The 25,217-nt window shown below is 40.7% G+C and overlaps 1 protein-coding gene across 6 annotated transcripts in view; it reads left to right on the forward strand.

Annotated features, from left to right (window-relative positions):
- COBL (cordon-bleu WH2 repeat protein) overlaps nucleotides 1-25,217 on the forward strand; it is a 161,955-nt gene that overhangs the window by 21,864 nt on the left and 114,874 nt on the right. For all 6 annotated transcript variants that reach the window (XM_042798183.1, XM_042798182.1, XM_042798184.1 and 3 more), the window contains exon 3: nucleotides 21,907-22,113. In XM_042798183.1, coding sequence (XP_042654117.1) covers nucleotides 21,907-22,113 — 207 coding nt within the window. The remainder of the gene's footprint in view (nucleotides 1-21,906; nucleotides 22,114-25,217) is intronic.

Below are 25,217 nucleotides of genomic sequence, written 5' to 3' on the forward strand. Positions count from 1 at the left end.
GGTGGGAATGTCAAGCTCACTTCCAGGAATTAAATCAGACTAATAGGTCAAAGGTTGCTATACCTATAGCAGAATATCAGTGGCTTTTATAGAATAAATTTATAATGATACATTAAAGACATATGTCAGCAGGATTCTTTTTTGGCTCTCAGAAATAGCTCATCCATTACCTCATTGTGATCTGAGAATCTTTGTTTTAGCAATATGTTGTTCTTGGGAACTTGCATGTTCTTCACCTGCTATGTGCTTTCTTGGTGAACTTGCAATCCAATAGCTAAAAGAAGTCTGGCTGTTACTATTAAAAAACAATTGCTGCCTTTTTTTAACTAATACTGCAACATGCCAACAGGGATCTTCAGTTTTCAAGCTGTGAATCTGACTCGGACTAAATTAATTTTGCATTTGAGTGTATCAGAAACCGATCTGTACCACTGCTGTAGCTGGTGAGAAATTATTTTTATCTTGGACAGATGTCAGATCTCTTTCCTTCCATTAGTCCATTTTTCAGCTCCTCTGCTAGTACAATTTTTAAAGTTTTGTTACATTTAAGATACAACAGTAGAGTAGGAAAGAACAGTTTGTTTTAGGGTATCCTTAAGTGCATAAGATACTAACGTTCATGGGGTTTTTCTCTCCCTTGAAGCTCATGTTCGAACTGGAGTGTTCTATTAGTTTTCTGTGATAGTAGTTGGCATCAGATGGAGAGATCATGAGAAATCGTGAATTGCCATGCTGATTGACTACAGTTCAACCACTGGTGCTGCCAGGATGTCCCGCTATGTAGAACAGAACAGGAAATGAGTTCAGGAGATCTAGTCAAGAATTAAACTGGAGACGAGTGAGTTGATGTGAGGAAAAACGAACAAACACTCTTCAGGATCTGGATCTGACTTAGACTAAGTATGACTGATGCAATAATAAGCATTCATCTGTGGTTGAGCACTTGCCACAAAAATACTAATAAACAGTCAGGAAGTTGAATGTGCTTAATGAGTCTTTTTTTAATGCATCAATTTCTTATTCTCAGCAACATGAAATGTATGTTCCCCATGATGCATAATCCCATTATATTGATTCTAAAAAACTGCTTCCGGTTTTCTTTCTTGCTCCAAAATGAGGTACTGTAGAATAGTTACTGTATATGCAACAGGAGTAGAGACACTGGTCTTTTTTTTTTTTTTTTTTTGCACACAATGGCTTACTTGTGATACTGAAGATTAGCTTTCAGCAGATTACTGAAAGAAAGAACAGATACACAGGGTATCTGGCAGTACTAGGTTTCTCTGCAGACTCTTTTCAGCTGGAGAGTATGGTACTTTAAATGGCCTCTGGTTAAGTCTGTATAGAGTATCACTTCCATTCTTAAAAAATAATTAAAAACATAAAAGTGAGTTGTTTTAAACCGAGGGCCAAGTTGCAGAATGACAGATTTCTTAGTATTAGCTAATGAAAATATTTGTAGGAGGTTAGGTTCAGAAAACCCAACTCTTAATCATCCTGTGTGGGCAAAGCAGCAAAATCTAGTAGTTCATGTATCAAATTATTTTGGCAGCCCTGACGTTGATTTTTTTTTTTTTTTTTTTGGTGGGGAGGGGGTGCATTTGCTCCCCAATCTATTTCTCAATTTCCATTTAACAAAAAAGGGATGGCTTGCCTACCTGTTATTAGCAGCTACAAATTTTGCTTGTTACTTCTTATTAGGACACAGGTAATTAATAGAAGTGTGATAAGGGTGAGTGGTTCAGTAACATAAATTAATGAACATTTTCGGAGGATGGGATGTGTTTCCTCTTCCTTGTTTCCCAGCTGGATTTAGGCTTTTTCATCCTTTTATCAGTTTTTCAGCTTTTTAGTACTCCACCATTCTTTTTAAGCGTACCTTCTTACCAGTGGTTGACAAGAGAGGATCAATCTGGCAGCCATACGTCTGTCTCTTCCTTCTCTTTCTGTCTGATTCTTTAATTTTTATTGTATTTGTTCCTTCAAGATAATTTTTCTTCCTTTTCCAGTTCGTACAAATACAGCTTTCATATTCTTTCTTTTTCTTCTGATGCCTTCTATCCCAAAGACATGATTCATGTGCTACTATTCTGTCCCAGGCTACTAGATTTTAGGAGGGTAACATTGCTGTTATTGTATTCTGCGTTTGCTGTACAATCAGGAAATGATCATAACAAAATCAACCACTGGTTTCCCATTCTCTATGTAATAATAAAATGCTATAAATATGTTTCATACATAATCACATTTTTAAATAATACACATTTTTAGTTCTCTTGGTGTGGTGACAACTGGAAACAGTTTAAAATCTCCATGCCTTGCACATAGTTTCCTTTAATAAATTTTGTATGATTATTGTTTTGGATATGAATAAAATGAAAGCTCTCAATTGTTAGCTTGACACAAAGACATTTTGCTCATAAATAAAGTTTGTGATAGGATGTGTATGTTATAGAGATTGCAGGAGCCAATTATTTCATTGGTTAAATTAGGGTTATTCCATTAATGCAGTGGACTATGCAGATTCATGTACTAAGGGAATTAAGCATTAATTGATTTTATTTCTGTAAGGATTGTTAAAAAATCAGCCAGATGATTGTTGTTACCTTCCCTGGCCAATACAGTTAGCTGAGATGCCCATTTACCTTTTGTGATTCAAGTAAGATTTTTCTGTAATGATGGTATAATTAGCACTGTTTTGCCAAAGGAAAGGGGATTTCTCTTTTGGCTCTTGTATTTGTTTTTCATCGTGAACAATGAGAACACAGCAGCTAAAAATAGTGTTTAAAAGAACGGGAGTTGGAGTGTTGCCTCTGAAACGCTGGAATAGTGCGGGGTGTGGGCAGCAACGGGTTTGAGTTGGGATGGAGGGAGGCCTGGGGGCCCGCGGCCGCAGGGCTGAGCATCCCGGGGCAGCACCTCACCCCACGGGTCCTGGGGCTGCTCACGTACGTGTGCGTGCTTCAAACTGCGGTCAAACACCTGGCCGAATGGCTAGGTCCTTAAAAATACTGACGAACATTGACAGACAAGTGTTCGGTGTCAATATGAATAAATATGTTCTTCTTTTTTTACCCCCCTCTCCTTTTCTTCCCTCTCAAGAGAAACATAACAGGTTTTAAAGCTCTGAAAACAGAAGCAATGCTGTAAATGTGAGTCATTTAAATAGATACATACACCTTCAGGTTGTTTTACACACTCATTTTACCAACAGGTGGCCACAGCAAATGACCAGGGCATTCTTTTAATCTCAGACAGCTGTGTTTGCACCATGGTAGCTCTCTCTTGACTTGGAGAAAAGGTGCAAGGGTGTGAGCATAAGGATGTCTGCAGGAGTACGGGTGCCTTACTAATACCGACAGGTACCTCTACGTCATGAGTTGTTTTCTTTAAAGTGTCATGTTCTTGAAGATCCTGAGTTTAGTAGGAATGTCAGAATTTGGGTCTCTGTTTTTAAGAATGTTGCTGCTGGCTTAGCCTGTGTGAGAAGTTAGTATTTTAATGCTTCCAATCCTTGGTTTACTGGTATGTATTCACTATCAAAGTAATTGAAAACCTGGAGTAAAGATGTGGGGATGGGGTTTTGTAGTTTGGACAGTATACAGAGCCTGCCTGCCACCATCCAGATGTGTTGCTGCATCCCTGTGCTGTGCTGCTGTAAGAGGAAGCTGCAGTTGCCTTGCTTCAGCATTTGGTACTGAAGTAGCATTCCTTGAGTTGGCTTTAAGAAACTGCTGTTACTACACTTACTTCTTTATGTATTTGATTTTACGGGATGTTTGGGTGTTTTATTTAATCTCTGTATTCATGGAAGTTTTCTAAGTTCGTTTTAATTAAAGAAAGGGTCTACCATGTTTGATCGGTAGGCTTTCAAAGTTTGATAAAAGTATTCATAACTAATCGCTTAAGAGTAACACATTCCTGTATACTAGCATGCTAAAGTTGAGTGAGTGGGGGAGAAAATGAGGGCAAAAATGAAATGTAACTTAATTTTTCTTGAAATAATTGGAGATTCTGTGTTGATAGTGCCTCTGCAGGTATACTGCCAGCCCCAGGACATGGGTAAGACTAAAGTCCTCTTGCCAAAATCCTGAGGCAGTGTGTGATCCCATGGTGGTGGACTTAAAACGAGGAATTCTGCCACCTCTGTGCTGCAGGTGAAGCTTCTTGTTGGCCTTCACAGTTTTCTTGTGTAGTTTCATGGAATAGCACGTAGCACGTTCGACATGGAGTGGAGGTGGGCTGGGTGGCTCAGTGGGAGAGATGAACTGGCCCCAGGAGTTTTGCACTGGTTTCACTGCATAGCCTTCCTGGGCTCAGCATGAAACCTGGGTTTTAGTAAGATCTGCTGATGTTGGCTTCAGCTACCACTGTCGGTGTGTGTAATTCTATAGCCAGAGAGTGAATTGTCTCACACCAGGCTTGTTGCACACAGCCTGACACTTAAACCGTCTGTGGGGCTCGGGCAGCCCAGGTGCTGCGGGTCGGCCTGTTGGTAGATTCGTGGGCACATCATCAGGGAACCTTGTTTCTCTCTTCATCTCTGCTAGCTCTCCATTTCCACAGTGTCTGAGCACTTTGCTGTGGTCTGTGCTTTGACAGAGAAGGAGAAACTGGGGGAGCTGGAAGAGGTGGAGGGATCTACCTGCAGCAGAGAAACGTATGGGACCTTACTGTCCCACCGCCTCTACTTGGGCTTCAGCTGTGGATTCTGAGGCAACTTTCCTTGATTCGGGAAGCCAAATGGAAAGTGAAGCTGTTTCTCTGCTTCTTAATTTTAACCAGTGGTGCTAATTATTAACTGTGCTGGGCTTAACTGGCAAGGTGTTGGGGTGGGGCCTGCAGGGCCGGCCCCCCCCGCGCCGGGCACAGCCGGCTCCAGCCGCCTCATGGCAGGGCACAGCCGAGTCCCTCGGCCCCGGGCGGGCGCCTCAGGGAAAGCCTGGGCAAGGAAGGGCGCAAAACGCTGAGACGAGGGAGCGGTGGGGCCCGTGCCGCAGGAGGCACCGTGGCTGAGCTGGTAGTGCCCTGAAAGGGCTGCAGCCCCTGGGGGAGGCGGGTGAGGAGGAGGAAGGGGTGGTGGGAAGAAATGGCGACGCTCAGCCCCCGCACTGCTTCACCTGCGGGACCAGCGTGACCCCAGCCGCTGCTGTCGGTCGGGCACTGGCAGGATGATCTGCCTTTCTAGTTAGGCGTGCAGGCCTGTACGCTTACCCTTTAAATAGTCTTCCCCTCTGCCCTCCCAATTTATATCAAGAAAATAGCTAGGAGGATACCTGGAAATACGTAGCTGTGTTTGGACCACGTATGTCTCTGGCTTTTCTTCAAACTGGCTGAAGTAGGACCTGCAAAGTGAGTAAATTAATTAGCGGTAGAAGTTACTTGGTAAATAATACCAAATGAAGCCAGAATAAGATCTCTGTTAACATTAGTTGTTTCTTCTTCCAACAGTAAAGACATTTAGGGGGTGACAGAAATTCCCATTTTATATGTATATGCATAATTAAAATACAAAAGCACACTGCTTGTCTACTTGACACCAGTTCCTCATGGGTATAAGTTTGCTGATTCAAGGGAGAAACTGCTAAGTGATGTTAAGGTTAGGCTATTTTATGAAGTCTGTTGTTGGTTTTTTTTTTTTTTTTTTTCCATTCTACCACTGATTCTTTAATATTAATATCATACACAGAGGTTTTTTCCCATCCTAAGTTTGTCTCATCCTTTTCTGCAGCAGAAATGAAAACCAATATTATGCTACATACTATTTTCTCATTAATATTGTGGGTATAGGAAGTTTTTCCTTTTTTTTTTTTCCTTTCTCTTTTGGATTTCAAGTCTCTTTTCAGTGCCATGTACTATCAGTAAAGCAGACTGAGTGTGTAAAAAAGGGTGTGTGGAATTACTTTGTAAGCCCAACCCAGATATTTTCAATTGTTCAGACTCTTCCAAGTTTAAAAATAAGCAGTTGAACTCGTTATGTGACACTGTTCATATATGTTTCATTTAGTTGTCGTTTGCCAAGACTATGAACATGCCGGGTATTCAGTGAAAGATTAAACTTTTAATTCATTATTTACTTTGAGAGAAGCAGCACTGGTGAAATGAAATTCTTACTCTTTTCCTACCCCATCTCTCTGGACCTAATCCTGCAGTCAAGGACATCTGTGATAAAGCATAGCTTGCTTTTTTAACAGGATAATTTTTTCAGGATAATTGGCATAAGGTTGTCACACTTATAAGTCTTTGGATATTGACAGGGAAACGTGACTGCTTGCAAATCGTATTTTGGCTGATTTCTGTATGTATGCGTGCGCATCCATGTGTGTGTGATTCACCTGGAGTGGACTTCCTGTGTTGCTGCTTATGTCAGGCTTATGTTAGGAGGTATCTGCTTCCAGGTCTAGGCATTCATTTGCTGCCTCATACAAGACAGAAATAAAATACATTATGTTTGATAGCAAGGAACATGGGTTTTGACACTCCTAGGCCAGGCAGAAGCTTCAGTGTGCTCTGTTACTGTGCTTATGGACCTAACAGGCCAACTGCTCTGTCAAAAACAGCACATCCTCTTGTGAAGATTTGATGTTGACGGTATAGCCAACAAATGACTCCATGGTGCATAAACACCTGAAGTGTCTCTTTCCCTAGCTCTGAACGTGGGCAGTGATGACACACAAATGGTTATGGATCTCTTACGTCTTCCGTTATTGCATGATAATATTTTTGGCATACACTAGTCTACTCAATCAGGGTGGGAGAAAAAAAGTTTTGCCTAGCAGTTTCCTGAACACATCCATCCTTTGCTGGCTGATCCCGTTCCCTGATGCTGTGAGATTGAATTTACCCTGCTAGGAGGCCTGGGGTGGCTGCAGTCTGTGTTGGAAGCAGCCTTGCTTTGCCAGCCGCATTCGGTGACGTCCTTCTGTAAAACAACAAGGAGTGGTCAGCCTGCTTTGCTCGTGCCTGTGTCAGTAGATGTCTCTCATAATTTCTTTATTCAAATTACCGTAGAGAAGTATTGTATCAGAAGTTGCATAGAAAATAAAGCAATGTTGCACAGAAGTAGCTGAACCTAAACAGTGAATGCAATTTGTACAATGTTTAATCCTACTTATATATTGCCTCTGACTGAGAAGTAGAAGCAATGACATATAGCATGATAACATTCTTACTACATCAAATACATACACATGGTAGCATTTGGGTAAGGGGAAAGAAGCATTTACATGCTGCATGTCCTTTGATGGTAAGAAGCATGCCTGGGCTCTTCTCAGTTACAGTGCGCAGCAGTGTGAGATGCTTTTGTTTCCCCAAGAGTGCGACAAAACATTCCGCCCTTCCCACGCGGGTGTGAGTAGCCCAGGCTCACCCAGTGGCATTTATCCTGAAGAGCAGGGGCTGGGTGAGCTCACAGGAGTAACTCGGACAGCATCGCTGTCATTTCTTCAGGGCTGGAATTAGACTTAGGACACAAGGGTCAGTGGTGGGTGGTGGCTTGTGGGAAGAAGCCTGGTGGTCCTAGTGCCTGTGTTAGTCAAAATTCATCAGGCTCCTCCGCCCCACTCTGGTTGTGGCTGCTCTCTGCTTCTCCATTGGGTTCAGCATTCATTCAGCAGCTGAGGCTGATGAACCGTCCATGGTCTGAGGCTGGTTGTTGCTTACCTTCCTGCTTCGGGACCGGGTTAATGATTCATTGTAGGCAGATGTGCGTGGGATGAGGCACAGGTACTCTGGCACACCTGAGTTAGCCAGGTAGCCTGCAGAAGAGGAAGTTTTGTTTTCCGGTGCTGGTAAGAAACAAAAACCAACATTTAGGTTTGAGTAATGAAAGCTACCAGTGTTTTTGTTTAGTTCTGTCAATGTATGAGCTGCACAGCAGTAATGTTTTGGGATATGTCATGAGCCTGTGATAGCCTACTGAGTGTAAGATTTTACATGGTCTGTTATAGTAAGATAAAGAGTGCTGCCAAAATCTTAAAAAAGAGCTCTTGTAATCACATGGCTTTTAACTAACCTGACCTCTTGAGTAGTCTACCTTTTGAAGGCAGAATTTTTGGGGAAAAAAAAGTATGTTTTATTTATACAAAACAGTAATTCTTTTTTTTCTCTGCAATTTGGAATATACAAGGGGGTGCAAGAAGGGAAAAAGCTTTTATCCAAGCCTTTGCTATGGCCTATGTTTCAAGCATGGCAATCAAACAACATTACAAATGAGATCTTACACAGGAGGTTATTACCTTTGCTTCAGGAAGTGGGGGAAAATACGCATGGATTTTTGGTTTGGTTCCAAAATAAAAGGCAGCATTTTTTTCTGGAGGATCTGTCAGAAATACTGGAACTCTGTATTATTTGTTGAGGGGACATCTCTGACTTTGGGGAACGTGAAATGCTGTCTTTAAATCTTTCAGCTCCCTTTTCACCATCAGTGCTTCTGTATTCAGTGTGGAAAACCCATGAAAACCCATGACTCAGCTAGGAAAGTGAGTCCTTTTCACTTTTGCTTTGGTAGCTTTCACTCTTGTTTCTCCTGCCTTGCTGCTTTGCTTGGGTGCAGTTTATGTTGGACTCAGCAGAACAGAAGTGTTTGGAGGAACCTTGCTCTGTCAGCTGCATCCAGGATTTTCCTGCCTGGGAAAGTCTGATAAACATCGGAGAGGATGCTAGACCTGCTAGTGGTTGAGTGTCCTCATCTCTCTTTGGGAAGAACGGTGCCAGCATGTGTCAAGTGAGCAACTGTTAGGCCCTGGCTCAGGGAGTGCTCTCTGTATGATGGTAATTTCACCAATTATCACTATGCCACTGACCTTCCTATTTCAGAGGAGGTGACCAAAGAGGTTGTGGTGTGGCAGCTCTGACTTTATCTTGCGTCCTCAGATTTCCTTGACCTCTCTGACTGATTTTAGAATCGGAAATGATTCAAAGTCAGGGTGGTAAAGTATGAAGACAGGCTTGCTTGCTTTTTTAATTGAATTTTTAATCTTTTTTTTTCCTTTTTTTTTGATACGTTAGTTATATTTGATACTTTCAGGTTTCAGTAAGATACAGTAAGAATGTAAGAGAACAGTGCCTTTGCAGATCTAAAAGGCAGCCAGTTGCATGTCCAGGGCAGTACCATACAGTTGCTCTTAGCATCCCAGACCTTCTCTAAGTACGATGCTGCTGGTGCTCAGCTTTCTTCTGGTGCTTAAAAGTTGTGCTCAGGCTGAGGGAGGCAGCAAGCAGGGCTGTCAACACAGAGATGAAACTGAGCTATGCTGAGGTTCTACCAGGCTGAAAACTTGGCTTTCTGCAAGGTCAGTGGCAAAACTCCCATTGACTTCACCAAGTCCAGGATTTCTTTGGTTTTGTTTTTTTTTGGTTGTGAGGGGGAAACTACATAGTTAATCCTTTCCCTCTTCTGTTTGCATTCAGCGTTCCTAGGTGGCAGCTTTCAGATGGGATAGACACCCTTGTTTCAGCATAGTCTGCCAACAGCTTGCGTAGCCATGCAATGCCAGATTTTAATGTGATTTTCATGTAAGATGAAGTTTTATTTGATGATGTTCTTTGCCTGTATTTTATTGAAAAATTTTTGTTTGTTTTTTCAGCCATTGGTTTGATTTCAGTTAAATTGACAGAGGTAAAAATAAGCCTAATATAATAGCTTTTTATAATTCTCTTGAAAGTTGGTGGCTGATAGAGAGGACGGGCCTTGTAACCACCCCCCTCAGAGTATAACTGCAGGATAAGGTCCAGAGCTGAAGACAGTCATTAAGTGCTCCAGAATTGAGAAAACCTTTAGTGAGACTGGTTTTTATATCAAAATCAGTTCTGACAAGGAAGCTGAAGGCATTCAGACATCATTGATATTGCTGTGTCTTTGTTTCTGACAAGGTGACAGAAATCTTCTCTCTTGATTAAAAGACTAGCTCTAAATTACCATCGGTTTTGGTGCTTGCATTTGAGGTATGTGTGCCTCTTGCCTTTTCTACTGAAACTATGACAGTTCATGTTATAAGGTAGTCTAATGCACCCTGCTTCTTGTGGGGGTTTTGCAGGATCTGCTGAGTTTGCAGCTAGCTCAGGCACGTCTACACAATCTTACTGTCACTGCTGTGATGCCCCATCAGTACTTACAGAGCAGCCTCAAGCAAGTTTCCCTTGGGTTATCTCTGAGTGGCTCTGAAAGCTCCGGAGTGGAGTACCTACTTCCTAAGAAGGTATCTAAAGAGTAGGTACATTTGCTCTCTTGATAATGTTTTCTCATTTATAACATGTAATGCCATTCCCATGGCTTCCCATCTATTGACAGGAGGTGATGCAAAGTCCTGGGCTTACTTTACAAAGTCCATGATGGCCCAGATTCTTGTCTGTCTCTTGTGTTCTGAGCCAGTGCTTCACATTAGTGAAATGCACAGAATAATCGCCTAGAGTTGAATGTGTGTGATAAAGAGGGAGGGTATTTGGCTGCTTCCTCTCTCATTTGATACTGTCTGGGTGTGTTGACATGCCGGATTTATCAAGATTTTCTTCATACTGTGCTCTAGTTTGCACTGCATGAGGCTGTTAAGTGCTCACTTGATGCCTCATCCTTTTTAGTGTTGCGAGATTTAAAATCTGTTAAGTACCACATGTACCTACAGGATACATTAAACAGAATTTTAAATGGAAACTAACTAAACAAATGGGGTTTGCTGGCATTTAAAAATCATGAAAACATTTCTGTTCTTACTTGATAAATCAAGATCGAACTCCATAGTCCTACTAATCAGCTGTTTGGTGTTGTAAGTATATTTTTCTGTGTTAACATTTTCAGTTTTTATATTAATGTAGGTGTCTTAACTCCAGTGTAGAGTTTAAGTAGGGTTTATTACTTTACAATTAAGTTTATAATTTACCTTTAAGAAATCAAAATACTTACATTTCAATTTAAACTAGGAAGTATTTAATTCTCATGTCTTTTAGAAAGAGCAGAGTATCTTAAAAGTGAAAGAAAAATATATGTAGTTCTCAGAAATTTTATTAAGCAAATCAGCACCAGGAAAATACATAGGAAATCACCTGAAGCAGTGGGATTTACTGATAAAAGCCCCTGTGGCATCCCATAAACACCGGGTCGTATTTATGACAACAGTTAAGACTTGTGTTGAAGTTGGACATTTCTTTAACTCTTTGGTACTGCATATTTGCTTCATTAACCTTTTTTAATATACTGAAGGTACATGACTTCTTACTGTGTGATGGAGTATGAATTCAGACTGAATTACAAATGCTAATTAAGAAGATGATTAAGGGAGTAAGGAATGTCCTGGCATCTCTGATTCTGTTTCTCTGCAAGTGAATGTAAACTGTATCTCACAAAAACACACCGTTAGATCTTTTAGGGGATTTTTATTATCTTTAAAGAGCACCACATCAGCCCTGTAGTTCTGGTGCTGGCCTCTTCTGTGACATAGTTTTGTACAGAGTTAGGATTTACAGAATAACTGTGGATGAAAAAAGAGTGTAGATTCATGTCTTTGGTGTTAAAGATCAGAAAATCCAAAGTGAGTAAACTGTGTCTCCTAGTTTGTCCTCCAGTGTGTCAGCAGCTCTGGTCTTTTGAATACATAGGAACAGTGGGTGTTGGACTTGGATGCAACCTTCCCCGTCCCGCCCCAAGAAATTCGATGTAAGGTCATCTGTGACAAGGTCACAAGTGCTTCTTCAAGGGCAAGTAAACTTGAGAGGAAGCAGAGAGGCTTTCCCCCCCTTTTAGGAGAGCTCGGTGCTGCTGGAAAATACATGGCTTCAGTAGGCCTGCCTGCTGTGCTTTGTGTCTCTGCTGCCTGGGAGCATCTACTTTAAGAGATTAACTCTGTGTTTCACAAAAAAGCACAGATAACTTCTGGCCTGCAGCCTGTAAAGGCATAGAGTTAGTTGCCATTAATCAATGTCATTTCCACCTAGAAATATGTATTTCTAATGTTTTTGGAAGCCCTTTTGGATCAAAGGGGTGCTCTGAAACTGGGCCAAGATGCCTCTTTACTCTGATCCACACCCTTTAGCTTTTTGTCTGTGCCCTCTTCTTTGATACATTAGGGTGTGTAGGTTTTCTGAAGTAACTGTGATCTTGCCACCGTTTGTAGACAGACGAATTAAAATGTTTGTCATGGAGGTAGGTGGAATACCATAGGGTTAATTCTGCAAAGAGCTAAACGGCCTCAACTACCATTGCCCACCTCTTTTTGTAGGATCTGTTTGTGTGAGGGTGAATGGGTGAAAGGAACTTCAGTAGCATACTCCTAGTGCATTCTCATTAAGTGAGAAACAGTGATTTGTCAGCTCACAATTACATGTCTTAATGTTAAGCATAGGTGTGCTTTATTTAAGTAGGTAATCATTCTAAACATAATTCTTCTCCATCCGCATATCAGATGGACACTGTTTTAAGGCTGTTTCTAGTTGAAACAGGTATCGGTAGGAATATTATTCTACAGTAACGTCAGAGATTTTCCACTGAAGTGCCCACTAGCTTGTAATCATATTATAAAACTAAGAATTAGTCAGCACAGTAAATCACATAAGAATTTCACTAGCTATATATGTTGTTTTTCTCTGATTCTTTCAAAACTATTCCATCTTCTATGTCCCTTATAAACAGACAATAAAGAAAGCACTTCACTGCATTAGAGCCCTAATCTACAGAGTCTTCAAGCCTCTGGAGAGTGATTCTCAGTAGGTGGTAGGCAGGTTAAAAAGTCTTAGGGGCACAAAAACAGAGCACAGTTTGGGATACATTTGCTCAATAATACAGTGCAAATGCACTTTGAAGCTGCATCTTAACTGACAGTACAAGTCACCACAGGAGAGTTTAGAAGTCATTGTTGCTAATCAATAAACTTTTATGTTTATTTAAATACTCTTATTGAAAGGGATTGTTGATAAGAGATTAAGAAAGCACAACCACACTGAAATGTGTACAGCACCTATAACTTTGGGGGACATACCATACAGTGCAAATATCTCTGAGCTAGCCTCAGGCTTGTGTAATCATGTCTTTAGGCATTGACCCCTCTAGAAACAGATTATCTTCTCATTGCTTTCATTGGTTTGCTATTAATAAACATGATGAAGACCGATGTAATTATTATGTGGTAATAAAACCTATTCCAACTAATAAATTATCTTTCCAGACCTAAGAGCGTTACTAGAGAGCTCATCATGGAGTTGTGGCACCCAGCACAGACAGTGAGGTCAGAGCTGTAGCATCCTCACAAAAACACAGCTGATGGGAAGCAAACTGAGTTGCATCTGAAGGATGCGTGTTTGCCCACAACATGCAGAGGATACAATGCCAGCAGTGATTCCAGCCTGCTTAGAAATACTCTTTGCTTTGTTTTCTGCCATGGTTTAACCCCAGCCAGCAACGGAAGCCCCACACAGCCACTCTCTCATACCCCCCCGGTGGGATGGGGGAGGGAATCAGAAGAGTAAAAGTCATGAGTTGGGATAAAGACAGGTTCACAAGGAAAGCAGAAGCCACGCACACAGGCAAAACAAATCAAGGGATTCATCCCCCACTCCCCAGGGGCAGGCAGGGGCTCAGCCCTCCCCAGGACAGCCGGGCTCCATCCCGCGTAACGGTGACTGGGGAAGGGAAACGCCATCCCTCCGAACGTGCCCCCCTTCCTCCTCCTCCTTCCCCCAGCTGTAGGTGCTGAGCATGACGCCGTACGGTGTGGGACATCCCTGGGGTCAGGGGGGGTCAGCTGTCCCGGCTGTGTCCCCTCCCAACTCCTTGTGCCCCCCCAGCCCGCTCGCTGGGGGGGTGGGGTGAGGAGCAGAAAAGGCCTCGGCGCTGTGTGAGCGCTGCTCGGCAGCAACCAGAGCATCCCTTGCTGTGTTATCAACGCTGCTTCCAGCACAAATCCAGAACACAGCCCCACACTGGCCACTGAAGAAAATTACCTCTACCCCAGCCAAAACTGGTACATATTCATGCCAGTGTTTTCCCACAAGTGAGCATGGTTAGTAAGAATCTAGTTAACCAACATGAATGCAACTATAACTTCATGAATAATGCTGAGAAATCTCACTGGTTGTCTTACCAGTTAATGATATTTTAACCTTGTGCTTTTCACAGTTCAGCCCCAGGATTTGCCATCTGCAGGGATTTTAATGTGCGGAGGTTGTCTGCATGGTTGTAGCCTTCCGTCTGCTAAACTGAGCATCCTTAAAGCAGCTCAGTGAAGATTTGAGAGCACTGAGAACAGAACATAGTGTCCTGGCAGCAGGGCTTGGGCATATTACAGTATAAGTGACAGTATTCTGGATGTCATTCTAAGTATGTTTGGGATCTTAGCATGGACACTTTATTTTTATGCTAGCCAGTGCCATTGTGCTTAAGCATCATTAACAGAAAAATAGCATCATTTAAACATACTATGCAAAGCATCCTGATTTAGTCACAGATGAAGGAACTGGATAGCATTTCAGATGAGCATGAGCAATGGGATGTTTCCCTTAGTGTTTTCTTTATTATTATGATGATGTTTGCTTGGAATGGAAGGAGACTAATGCCTCAGTGCTTGATAAGCGGGGAAAAAACAATGTGAGTCTGTGGATAACAGAGGAAGCATACTGGTGGGAGCAGGACTGCATGGCTGGTCACTGAATGCTTTGCACTAATTTAACGTTCCAAAATAGAGTAACTCACCTGTGCTTTCTTGCTTTCAACCACAAAAGACTTCCGTTTTTCTTTAGCGTGTGTTTCAGCAGATGAGGCAAAAAAATAGATAATGTTAGCTGCTATCCCATTTCATTCTTCTTTACTGATCTGTAACCTGGTGGAGTTGCTCATGGTAGCACCAGCTCATAGTGTGGTCTTTGCCACATGTTGAACGTGTGGGTGGTATCTCAGAAGTCCTGTGATTTAGCTATTAGGCCAGACCTTGCAGTGCTTATTCAGGCAATGTTTTCATTAACTGCAGCAGGCATCTACCCAAATCCTGGCATTTGGCACCTTTGTAAAAGATTTTCTCTAGGGCTTGTGTTTTGTTTTGTTTTGGGAACTGATACAGGTAGATCTGTTAGGCTCCCTAGTGTGACTGTGGTTAATAGGTGTAAAAGCATTTGTAGGCTGCAGTGTTATTCCTTGATCTGTTAAAGCCCACCCCAGGCACAGCTCTGTCCTTGCTTCCTCTCTAAGGGAGGGCTATCTAAAGCAGCAGTGGGGTGAATTGCATGGCCCATGCACTGTAGGAAATCAGGTTATTCTGCTTATGGCTTCTTCTGGCTCTAAAAAATGACGGTATCATGAAACTGGCATATGAACTGCTTTGTGCTGGATCTTGAAGGAATGCATCAGTGACTGGAAGGAGGATTAGGCTCTTATTGGAAGATAACACACTCTTAATCAAAAGTGTGGGTGATGTATAAAAAAAGTGCATTTGAGGATACCAGCTGTAGGCTAACAAATCATTTGGCATTCCTGCCAGAGGATGAGCTCTGGATAGTTCAGCTACGTAGTGGCAGGGCAGGGCAGGAGCCTGAGCCCCGGCCAGATGGAAGCCCGTTGTCTCTCGTCTGGCAGCTGTGCGGTGCTTCACGAGCAGCGCACATCTCAGCCTCTCGTGAGATGGGTCAGATCTGGGGAGATGCCTCTGGTAGCAAATTTTACAACAATGAATTTATTCACTCGTACATTTGAGAGCAGGAAACTGCAGCAGAATGCTTTTTATGATTGACTGGTTAAGTTTGTGACAGGTTTGAAATTGGAGATACAACTGTAGGAACTACTTCCATTAGACTGTATCATCTCGCCTTGACTTCTGTTTATTTTTCTTTCATTTCACCCTTGGGCAAGCATGGTCATGTACTTCCATCCCTGGTTCCTCTTCTACAAATGCTTTCATTCAGTTTGCTTCTGGTCTTTTTTGTTTTGTTTTGGCATTAAAATTTTATTTTTTAAATATGTAAAGCTGTAGGTTTTCTCATCAGTAGAATCAAATGGAAGATCAAAAATGTAATCAAATAACTTTAATTTCTTTGCCAAAAACAAATTATTTTTTCTATTTTGGGTGACTTTCTCACGCCTGCAAGGGAATTGTTTTCATCACGTCTGTCAGTGTGATCCTGCCTTAGGAATGGAATGGTCTTTTGAAAGCAATATGAAATGGAAATAAATGTTTGAAGAGATAAAGGTGTAAAATAATTATGTACCATAATAGCCAGGTAATTCTGAGTAAAGACGGGTTTGCAAAAAAAAAAAAAAATGTATTTAGAAAAATAAGGTAACCTAGGGAACCCTAATTATTCCCTGAGCCATATCAACATGAAAGTAATCCAGTTCATTAGATCTTAGTGTCTGCTGAAAATTTCAGCTATTTAAAAGGTGTAATATTTTTGTAATACTATAAATGTTACAAAATGTTGTAAAATAAAACTGGAAACAAGTTACTATAACAGTAATATATTTTAGCCCTGTAATTTACTTACTATGTATGAGTCATTTAAAAGCTTAAGTTACCTGAGTTGCACATACTTGTAATGAATCAGTATATTTTGCCTAAGACTAAGTAAACTTGAGAATGTTCTTTGATTTTTTTTTTTTAATTATTTTTTTTTTTATTCCCCCCAATAAAGAGCAAACCAAGTACTCAGTTTAATTGGTTAATTTAAGTGTTATAGATGACAAAGTGGAATGGAGCTCTAGTTTATGATATAGGGCTGCCTGGATGAACTCCTGCCTCTTTAGTAGTTACAGACATTATCGTGCACTCCTGGTTTCTGTTCTCCATCTCTGTGGGATTTGTTTAACTTTCGTTTTCCATTTTCAAAATTCTTGAGGTCGTTTTATGCTGGTGCTAATCTGTTTGCACTTCCTTTACATTTGTGTTACGTTACAGTTTTTCTGAGCTACTGCATCTAGAAGCTGAAGGCATTTTACTTACAAAGAGGGAACTTGGCATACTATTAATTCTGATATAGCGGGTATCTTTTTTCCAGCTTGTGATCTGGGTTTTCTTTGCTTTGTCATGAGCAACAAAAAGTGAAAAAGTAATGTTTTTTGAAGGATAACTGCTTCGCAGTCTAGATCACTAGACTACTATACTGTTCTACCATACTGTTTGTGTCTTGATGGTTTGGAGTATGAAATGTGCCTCAGGGCTGTGTTTCTAGCTTTGCTATGCAAGTTGACAGAGAGAGAAAGAGAGAAGGTACTCATCTGCTTTTTTTTCTTGAAAAGCAATGTGCACAGATTTCCCCTCCAAGGACTGTAGGAGTGCAATCACCTGAAAGTCAAGAACGTCTACTTCAGTATTTCCTGTTTTCCACTCAAGGGACATTGTGTTTGTGCACTGCGCTCATTGCCAAGAGCTCTCATGTTGATTTATTCCTCCTAATTACGAGATGGGTTGCACATGAATGTCATGGAGAAACCCTCTGCAACTGTTCCAGCCTTGTGCATTGACAAGTTTGCAAATTGATGTGACTGGGTTGGAGGTCCTGTGCTAGTTGTTCACTATATCAGAAATTAATGTTGTCCATAATTCTGTTACGTTGGGAGTTGGTTGTTTTTCTGGTTTTGTTTGAGGTTTTTTTGTTCGCTTGTTTTTTTTTTTTTGTTTTGTTTTGTTTTGTTTAAAAATGAATGGTTAGAGAGAGAATTGGCATAGAAAGGACTGGATTCTACAAACTGGTGTAGTATGGAGTTCTTACCAAAGTTCTGCTGACATCCATCAGATGCAGTCTGCCCTGTACCTGATAAATTACATTTGCCTTGCAAGGCAGAGAGGATTACAGATTTTATTTTTTTTTTTAAATATGGTGGAAATATGTAGGATCACTTCTTTTTGTTTGGTGTTAGACCTTATCTGAAGAAAGACAAACTCTGCATAGCATTGCTGTGAGGGTGGAAGTCCCAGGATCGCTTCTGTTTGAAGTAGGGATCATGTTTTTTGAGCATGGGATTGTAAAGTCCAGGTTGCCGCCTACTGCTTGGTAGTTATATATTAATAAAGTTTAGGTTCAAAGGGCTTGTATTACCTTGTCTTAAGGTTCTTCGTCTGGTGAAACCTTTCTTCATTTCTGTTGCATTTGTTGTATGTGTTGTACTACAGAAACACTGGTCTTGTTGGTGAGTTTGCTTGTTGTTTCTCCTTTTCCATTTTGAGAAGCTCGATGCTATTACTGAGAACAGTGCTGGTAAGTTACTTATGTATTCTGCCTAATTATTTCATGGCTATATGTATTTATTCAGCTTGCAGTAAAGTGAGATGAACTATTTCAAGCTTCAGTAAAAGGCGATGTACATCTGTGTATTAGAATCAGCTGCTTGTTTTTACTCTGTTTCCTTATCAAGGACTGGGTTGAAGCATTCATGTAACCATGAGTGAATCATAGGTTTGAAGTGTTCCTGCTTGTAACTTCATCTGCAGACTAATAGCAGGTAGGGAGGCTTAACAAGTAACTCAGTACTGAGCACAGTGAAAGATATTTGTGGAGGAGAAGATTACTTTTGAGCTAAATTCAGTTTGAATTTAGCTCACACTGGAGAATGGTATACAACTTTTTTTATAGTATGTTGTGTTTGTAGTGTGGAAAGTACCCATGCTTAAAACAGGCTTTTAAATCACACACTTTCTCTGTGCAGTATTTTAATGGGAGAACAAAAAGGCTTTATTAGGGAGTGCTTTTGTATTGTCCTTTATAACCATCATAGCTGTGACAAAGAAGGCTGAATTCTTTTTCTGACTCACATTCAATAGTATTAACAGGCTTCTCGGCACCTTCTGACTGCAGTTGCTGGAGCCCATCAGAAAGCAGCTGCTCGTGCAGATCCAAGGTGGAGCTAGAGCTGTGGGTTTCAGTCTGCAGTTCACGGAGCTACTTTCTATGACAGAGATGTTTCAGAAAGTTGGCTAGGAAATGCAAATCCGTGCCACGTATCGCTCTACAAATGTGAACTTTAAAGGGATGTGCTTCCACTGAAATGGTTTGAGATCTGTCATTTGGAAAATATTGAAAACTAGGCATTGAAAGCAGTTGCGGTGTTTCAAGAGAATATGTAGTTGCAATTGTGGCAAAGTTTGGATGAGGTCACCTGAACTGTTGCTAGGTTAGAAAGACTGTAGTGGGAATGTTTTCCCTTTTCCTTTCTCGGATGTCTTGGAAGGAAACAGACCTGCACTGTCCTTTCTGCACACAAAAAAAAAAAAGAGGATTGTAGTATCTAAAAGTCCCTGACTGTGTAATGCCAAAAAGAATACACATTGTTACATATTTTATGGAGGCAAAATGAGCATCACTGGTTGATGTATAGCTGATTCTTTTGGTACTATGATGCCTGACTTCCCCGACACACACACCCCCTTGGCCCCAGGCAGTGTTGTACTAGGCCTGTAGCTGCAGAATTGGCTGTAAAGAGTACTTAAAAAGTGGCCAAATAAAAATCACTCTCCCATTTCAGAGCTATAAATTGGTATTAAGGTGTCTGACCTTGTTTGTCTGTTCCTTCAGAAAACCAGCTTCAGCTTTGTTACTGGTAGTGAACAAAAGTGCGTAGCATACTCCCAATTCACTTCCAGCTCCTTCATCAGCTTCAAAACTCAGTCATTCCTCACTTCTCCAAATGAAAAAAAATTTCAAGTCTCTTCGGTTTCAGCTGGTTTCATTTTAATGTTTATTTTATTACCATTGCTTTATTTTCTATGTCGTTGTTCACTGTCAGATCTGGAATTTACAAGTCCAGGTAAATCACATATACAAAAAAAAACTAGTTCTGCCAGGCTCAAGACACTTGCCGCCTCCTTTTCTTCCCACCCCCTTTGGTAGTTTGTCAGGAGCACTGTATTGGAATTGTCTCCCACGTTATAGGCCAGGCTTTAAAAACAAAGAAGAAAAGCTTGTTTTAAGAAATAAGTTGATCTGAATCTCTGAAGCTACATATATTGATGCCGTTGATGTTATGGAGGACAAGAATTACACCATTTGGAAATTGATCTGAAGTCCTTAAATGTTGTACTGCATGATTGTAAAGCTACATTGGCGTGATTTGGATTTATGCACAACTCCCATGTCTCTCACCACCTGCTTACAAATAACAACTGTAGCCAAGCGTAAAGGGATTTGAGCAGACGATGAATCTCAAATTCTTGCTTTTCTTTTATAGACAAGTAAATAAGTTAAGAGTTTGGTTCACAGACACATAGAAAGTCAGGGTAGTTTGACAAACAATACAGTCTTCACCTTTTTACCATCACCACCATGGGGAGGACCGCAGGGGCTGCAAGTCAGTGACTGATGACTGCATGACTCACGGGGTGTGTATATGATAAAAAGTGAATGTTCAGGGAAGATTCCCCATAGAAGAGAAATGGATGTATACTAGTAAATATGGCAGTAGCTCTCCCTACACATTTGTAGAGAATGCTCTTTGTTATGCACACAGGAAATGAAAGGAAGTATCTGCGTCCCTGCTAATTTTAGTGTCCTGCTGAGGTCTCACTGAAATGTGCATTTTCAGAGCAGTGTTGTGATTTTTTGCAAGTTGAGACATATCATAGACATCGTTTGTCAAATGTAAATACTGATTAAAAGGAGTATAGGATTTGGATTGTTTCTGAACACTTGGTTATTTTGTTGTTGTGATGTGATGTAGCTCTTATTTTTCTCTGCCAGAAGCTTACGTTGGTAATACAAACTGTATGTTTAATCTTTTTATCTGTCAGAATACACGTCTCTAATTAAAGAGTTCAGTTTGGTATTAATCCGGTTCAGTTTTTTTTTCCTGAACACAGTTTTTACCCTTGGCTAATTCAACCACTAAGTTTTGCAGGCTTTTCAGGGTTAGAGTACTTTTTCTGTACTCCCCGTTTCTGGATTTCTGTTGATGTTGTTCACAGGGTGAAAATGATGTGCAAAATCATAATCTCTTCTCTTCCTGCACCCTAAAACCAGGCAGATTTAAAAATGCAGGCACTAAGCAGGGGTAATAATTTCTCAGTAAATATTTTACTCCTTTTTCCATCTGTTACACTAAAATCTGACTTAAACTAGGCATAAATCTAGTCAGAAGAGGTCACTGGGATAATAATGATCAGAATTAATCCTCTTAGACATGTGCTTGGTATGAGGCCAGCTATTCAAAAGTTTAACAGCACACATATGTTGCTTATCTCTCTGGCAGCTTACCAGTGAAATAAATTTTGAGTTTGTGGTGGGTTTATGTCTCTCTAAAGTACACTGCTTGTTTGGTGCAAGTTGATGCAGCTTTTCTGTATGTCACAGATGGCACATCGCCTGTTATTGAAGAATGAGTTCTCTTCAGGGTGCTTTCAAAGAGCTATAGTCTCTTAGAGCTGCATGGCAAGAAGTGATGTCATTCATGATTGACCTTTTCATGGTGCTTCCCTATGAGGTATGATGAGCCAGCTTTAATACTACTTACTCGGAACAGAGGAATAGACAATATTTCAAGTAGAGTAATACTGTGGAACCCAAATATAGCTGAATGAAACCTCACCCTGCCTTCACTCCTGCCATTCTGACTTGGAGGAAACATTCATTTACGTAAATACAACTCTTTCTCGAGTCAGGTCTGGACTGGGCCCAGCATTTCTGTTTCTCTCTTCACAGCAGCATGCTTCATACTCGACAGAATAATGATTATTTCGTATCCTAATTATGGAACTGATTCATCCCCTGGGGCATGAAAAGCAAGCAGGAGTGAGTGCATCATTAAAAAATGAGCGTATTTTTTAGAGAGGAGGTAAAAATAAAATGCAACTCCATTGAAGAGTTTCATGGTAAAGAAAAATGGCTTGCATTAGAGGAACTTTTCGAAACAATCTGAGATTATGGCTGAAAGAACATATTTTCTTAATGTGTTTATACTTTGCTCAGGAGAAATTATTATTTTTTTTCTTGCCTTTATTTCTCAAGGAGAAGAATGAAAGCTCGTGCTCCTCCTCCACCAAATCAGCCTTCTGCAGCAAGTAGAACTCACAGTGAGCCCAAGTCACCTGCAGAGACAGCTGTGATTTCTGATCAGAACCTTGTGAGCATGAAGGAGAACATGATAAACAGATCGGTGGACTTCACAGTCATTTTACCCAGCGGGGTGGAGCAGAAGAGCACTGTACAAGGAAGGTAAGGGTTTGATTAGCTCCCGCCTCCTGGAGCCCTCTGTTCCCAGTGGGATACGTGCTGTCATTAATGTCTCCCTTTCTGAGTTGATGGGGTTTCTCTGCCATGCTTCACTCTGCGTTTTAGGCAGCTGTTGTACCAGAGTCCTGAGAGCCATGTATAAAGGGCCCTCTCTGCTGGGGCAGGAAGGATTTAGCAGCTATTGTGTCACTGTTTTCCCCGTGGATCACCCTCAGCGCGTGTCTCTTCCATGTAGTGCCACTGGGCTAGTCTTAGGTTGTGTCACATCTCATAATAGCGAGGGGATTTGGCGCAGTGGAAGTGGGTGCTGCTGGCAAACAGCAATCCTGACAGGATGCCTGTCTGGAGTCATGCCGAGAAGCAAGCTCAGAAAATGAATGATTCATCACATTCAGAGATCCTGCCTTCACAAATACATTGCAATTGTGTAGACAGCAAAGCATCTGCTGGTATTTAGGAGGCTTTTTCTATTTAAAAGTTTATTGATTTTTTTCACAGGAAGAGAGAGAGGTTCTCCTTGTCGCTGGGTACAATCAAGGGCAAATTGTATTGGAAAAGCAGTTTTGAGATAATTATCTTCACCATGGGAGCTCTTTCTTCTCCTCATCCTCTCTCTGAGAACTGTTTTGAAAGAGGTAGACTTACTACTTGAAGAGTTTTAAAATTATATTCAATACTATGATGACACTATAGCAAGGAATGGTATGGTTAGCAGTGGTCAAGAAACTGTAGAAAAGTGATGACATCAGATTAGGAGGATATGTAGATGCCTGTTGATAAATCAGGTTCTGGTGCTTATTTTACAATTGGGGTTTGCATTAGTCTGCGTTCCTGTAAAACTAACCTTTTTGGTCTGATATATTAGTCTATTTTGACTGTTTGTATATCAGTGTATTTTGATGGCTGAGAAGGATGTGTACAGTAATGTGTAGTCTCTAATACTTAATTCTTCCCCCCACTTTTCTTGTAGTGATCACTTAGCCACTCTCAGGAGACTAGTTCAACTTGTGTGGGTCAGCCCCAAAGCCAGGGTGATGTTAAAGGTTTTAAAGGAAAGCACTGCTTATCAGAGTTCTCAAATTATACCTTTAGTGATTGAGTTTTTATGGGGAGATTTGGGCTTAATGAGAGAAAGAAGAGAAGAGGCCTGGAAAGTACAACAGGACATGAAACTCACTGGCCATTAGATCCCAAAGAAAGGTGGTATTTCATTGGTAAATGCAAGCCACCTAGGAGCTGGCAAGAGGCCAATCTTCATGCAGCATCTTCTATAGAGAGATACATCATTGCTATATGCTTCAGAAAATATTTACTTTTCCCTCATAACAAAACCAGAACAAAATCCCACCACAAAACAAACACTCCAAGAGCACTACAAGAGTGTTTTTTTAATGTGACCTTTTGAAGAACATACAAGCTACAGGAACAGAGAACAAATGGAAAATCCCTGTACAATAAACATTCTGTCTCTCGCACAGGTGTTTATTATCACTACCATTGCTATTACATACACCGAGACTGAAACCTTAGATGGTTCTGTGGTATTATTTATATCATCTACATTAAGCTCTCTAAGCAACCAAAATATTGTCTTCATTGTTCTGTGAAGGTACCCACTCCTCTCCATTGTCTGCATGACTGGTCTAGGCCACTGATTTAGGTGGCAAATAAATTCCTGCTTGTGCTAATCTGTAAATGAGTATCACTCGTGCCTAATTTAGGTAGGTAGATGTTCTCCCTCAGTGTCTTGAGGGCTTGGAGTGGAGAGTTAGCTAGCTAGCTGTGGGAAGTGGAAGATTATGGAAACTGAGGAGAGGAATAAATTACCCTAACAAGTTACAAAATAAGAAAAGGATGCCCTGTATTATAGCGGCATCAGTCTGTGAACAGACCTCCTGTGTGCTGCTGTTCTTCTAACCACTGGAAGATGGAATTTTCTGTACATTAACACTGGTTATGTTTTTAGGGATGTGAAATACAGAAAAAAAAAAAAGTAATGTCAAGAGCATCTGAAATTTGTAGGGTATGAACTGTCTTAAATCTCCAGGTTTGGGTGGAAGCCTAGGCTTTTTCATCTTTTTGCATTGTTTTGACTCTGAACTGGACAAAAAATGTGTTTTGTTTAGTTTGAAGCAAGTATGGGAGCCAGCGCAGGTAATATGCTTTTCCCTGTTCACTGTTTTTATCTTATGGTGGTATCATGGAAGGACATTACAGACAAATTCTGCTGTTGTTTATGCTGTTATAAATCTTCGGTATTTTCATTGCCATCATTAAAACTGTATTCTGAAAAATCTGCTTTTGCGTACCCTGGGGAAATAGCTTTTCTGTTGCAGAATAATTTGCAACTTGCCCTGGGCATCATCATAATGGAAAACGATTCTGTAATTTCAGGAACGCAGTCCACAGAGCAGTGAAGTACACTAGAGGATGTTTGAAAATGTAACTACTGTAGTTAATTAGTATCACTTAAGTTTATTAGAAGTGAACCAAGTTAAAAGTCAAAATTATCTCTTTCAGTTTGTTCATTGCTCATAAGCAAAGCAGCATGTTGTTAATTTTACATTGTTCTCTGTATAGAAAGTTCCTATAAATATCAGCCAGAGGACAGAAAATTCTCATTAGATTTTCTTGAAAGATATTTCAAGAAAAAAAGAAAGTGTGTGCTACTTAAAGATATGTTATTGGAATCTGGAATTTTTAAGTAGATTTATTTATAAAAGTTAACTCAAGCTGACAGTCTCTCTTTAAAAGTTTATTGCCATCTTGTAGCATACAATTTATTCCAGATTTTGGAAATACGTAGTGCAGATTTTAGGACAAAGCTCAGTCCTTAAGGTGCGTGTGCAGCAATAGAATAGGATTAAAAAAAGTTTTCTTTTTTGAAATAATTGGTCCCTCTGAACTCTACTGTAAAACATGTAAAAATATCAATGAAAAACTGTTAGCTTTCTCCCCCCTGAAAAGGATTATAAAATACCCCCACAACTAATCTGTATTTGTACTGTTGTATGAGCACTACCTGATGTGCTGAAAGAACAGGCAGAGCATTGGTCACTTACACTTTTTATGCATGTAGACCTGTA

The sequence above is a fragment of the Tyto alba genome, unplaced genomic scaffold (genome assembly GCF_018691265.1).
Source record: "Tyto alba isolate M040663 unplaced genomic scaffold, T.alba_DEE_v4.0 Super-Scaffold_27, whole genome shotgun sequence".
Classification (NCBI taxonomy): domain Eukaryota; kingdom Metazoa; phylum Chordata; class Aves; order Strigiformes; family Tytonidae; genus Tyto; species Tyto alba.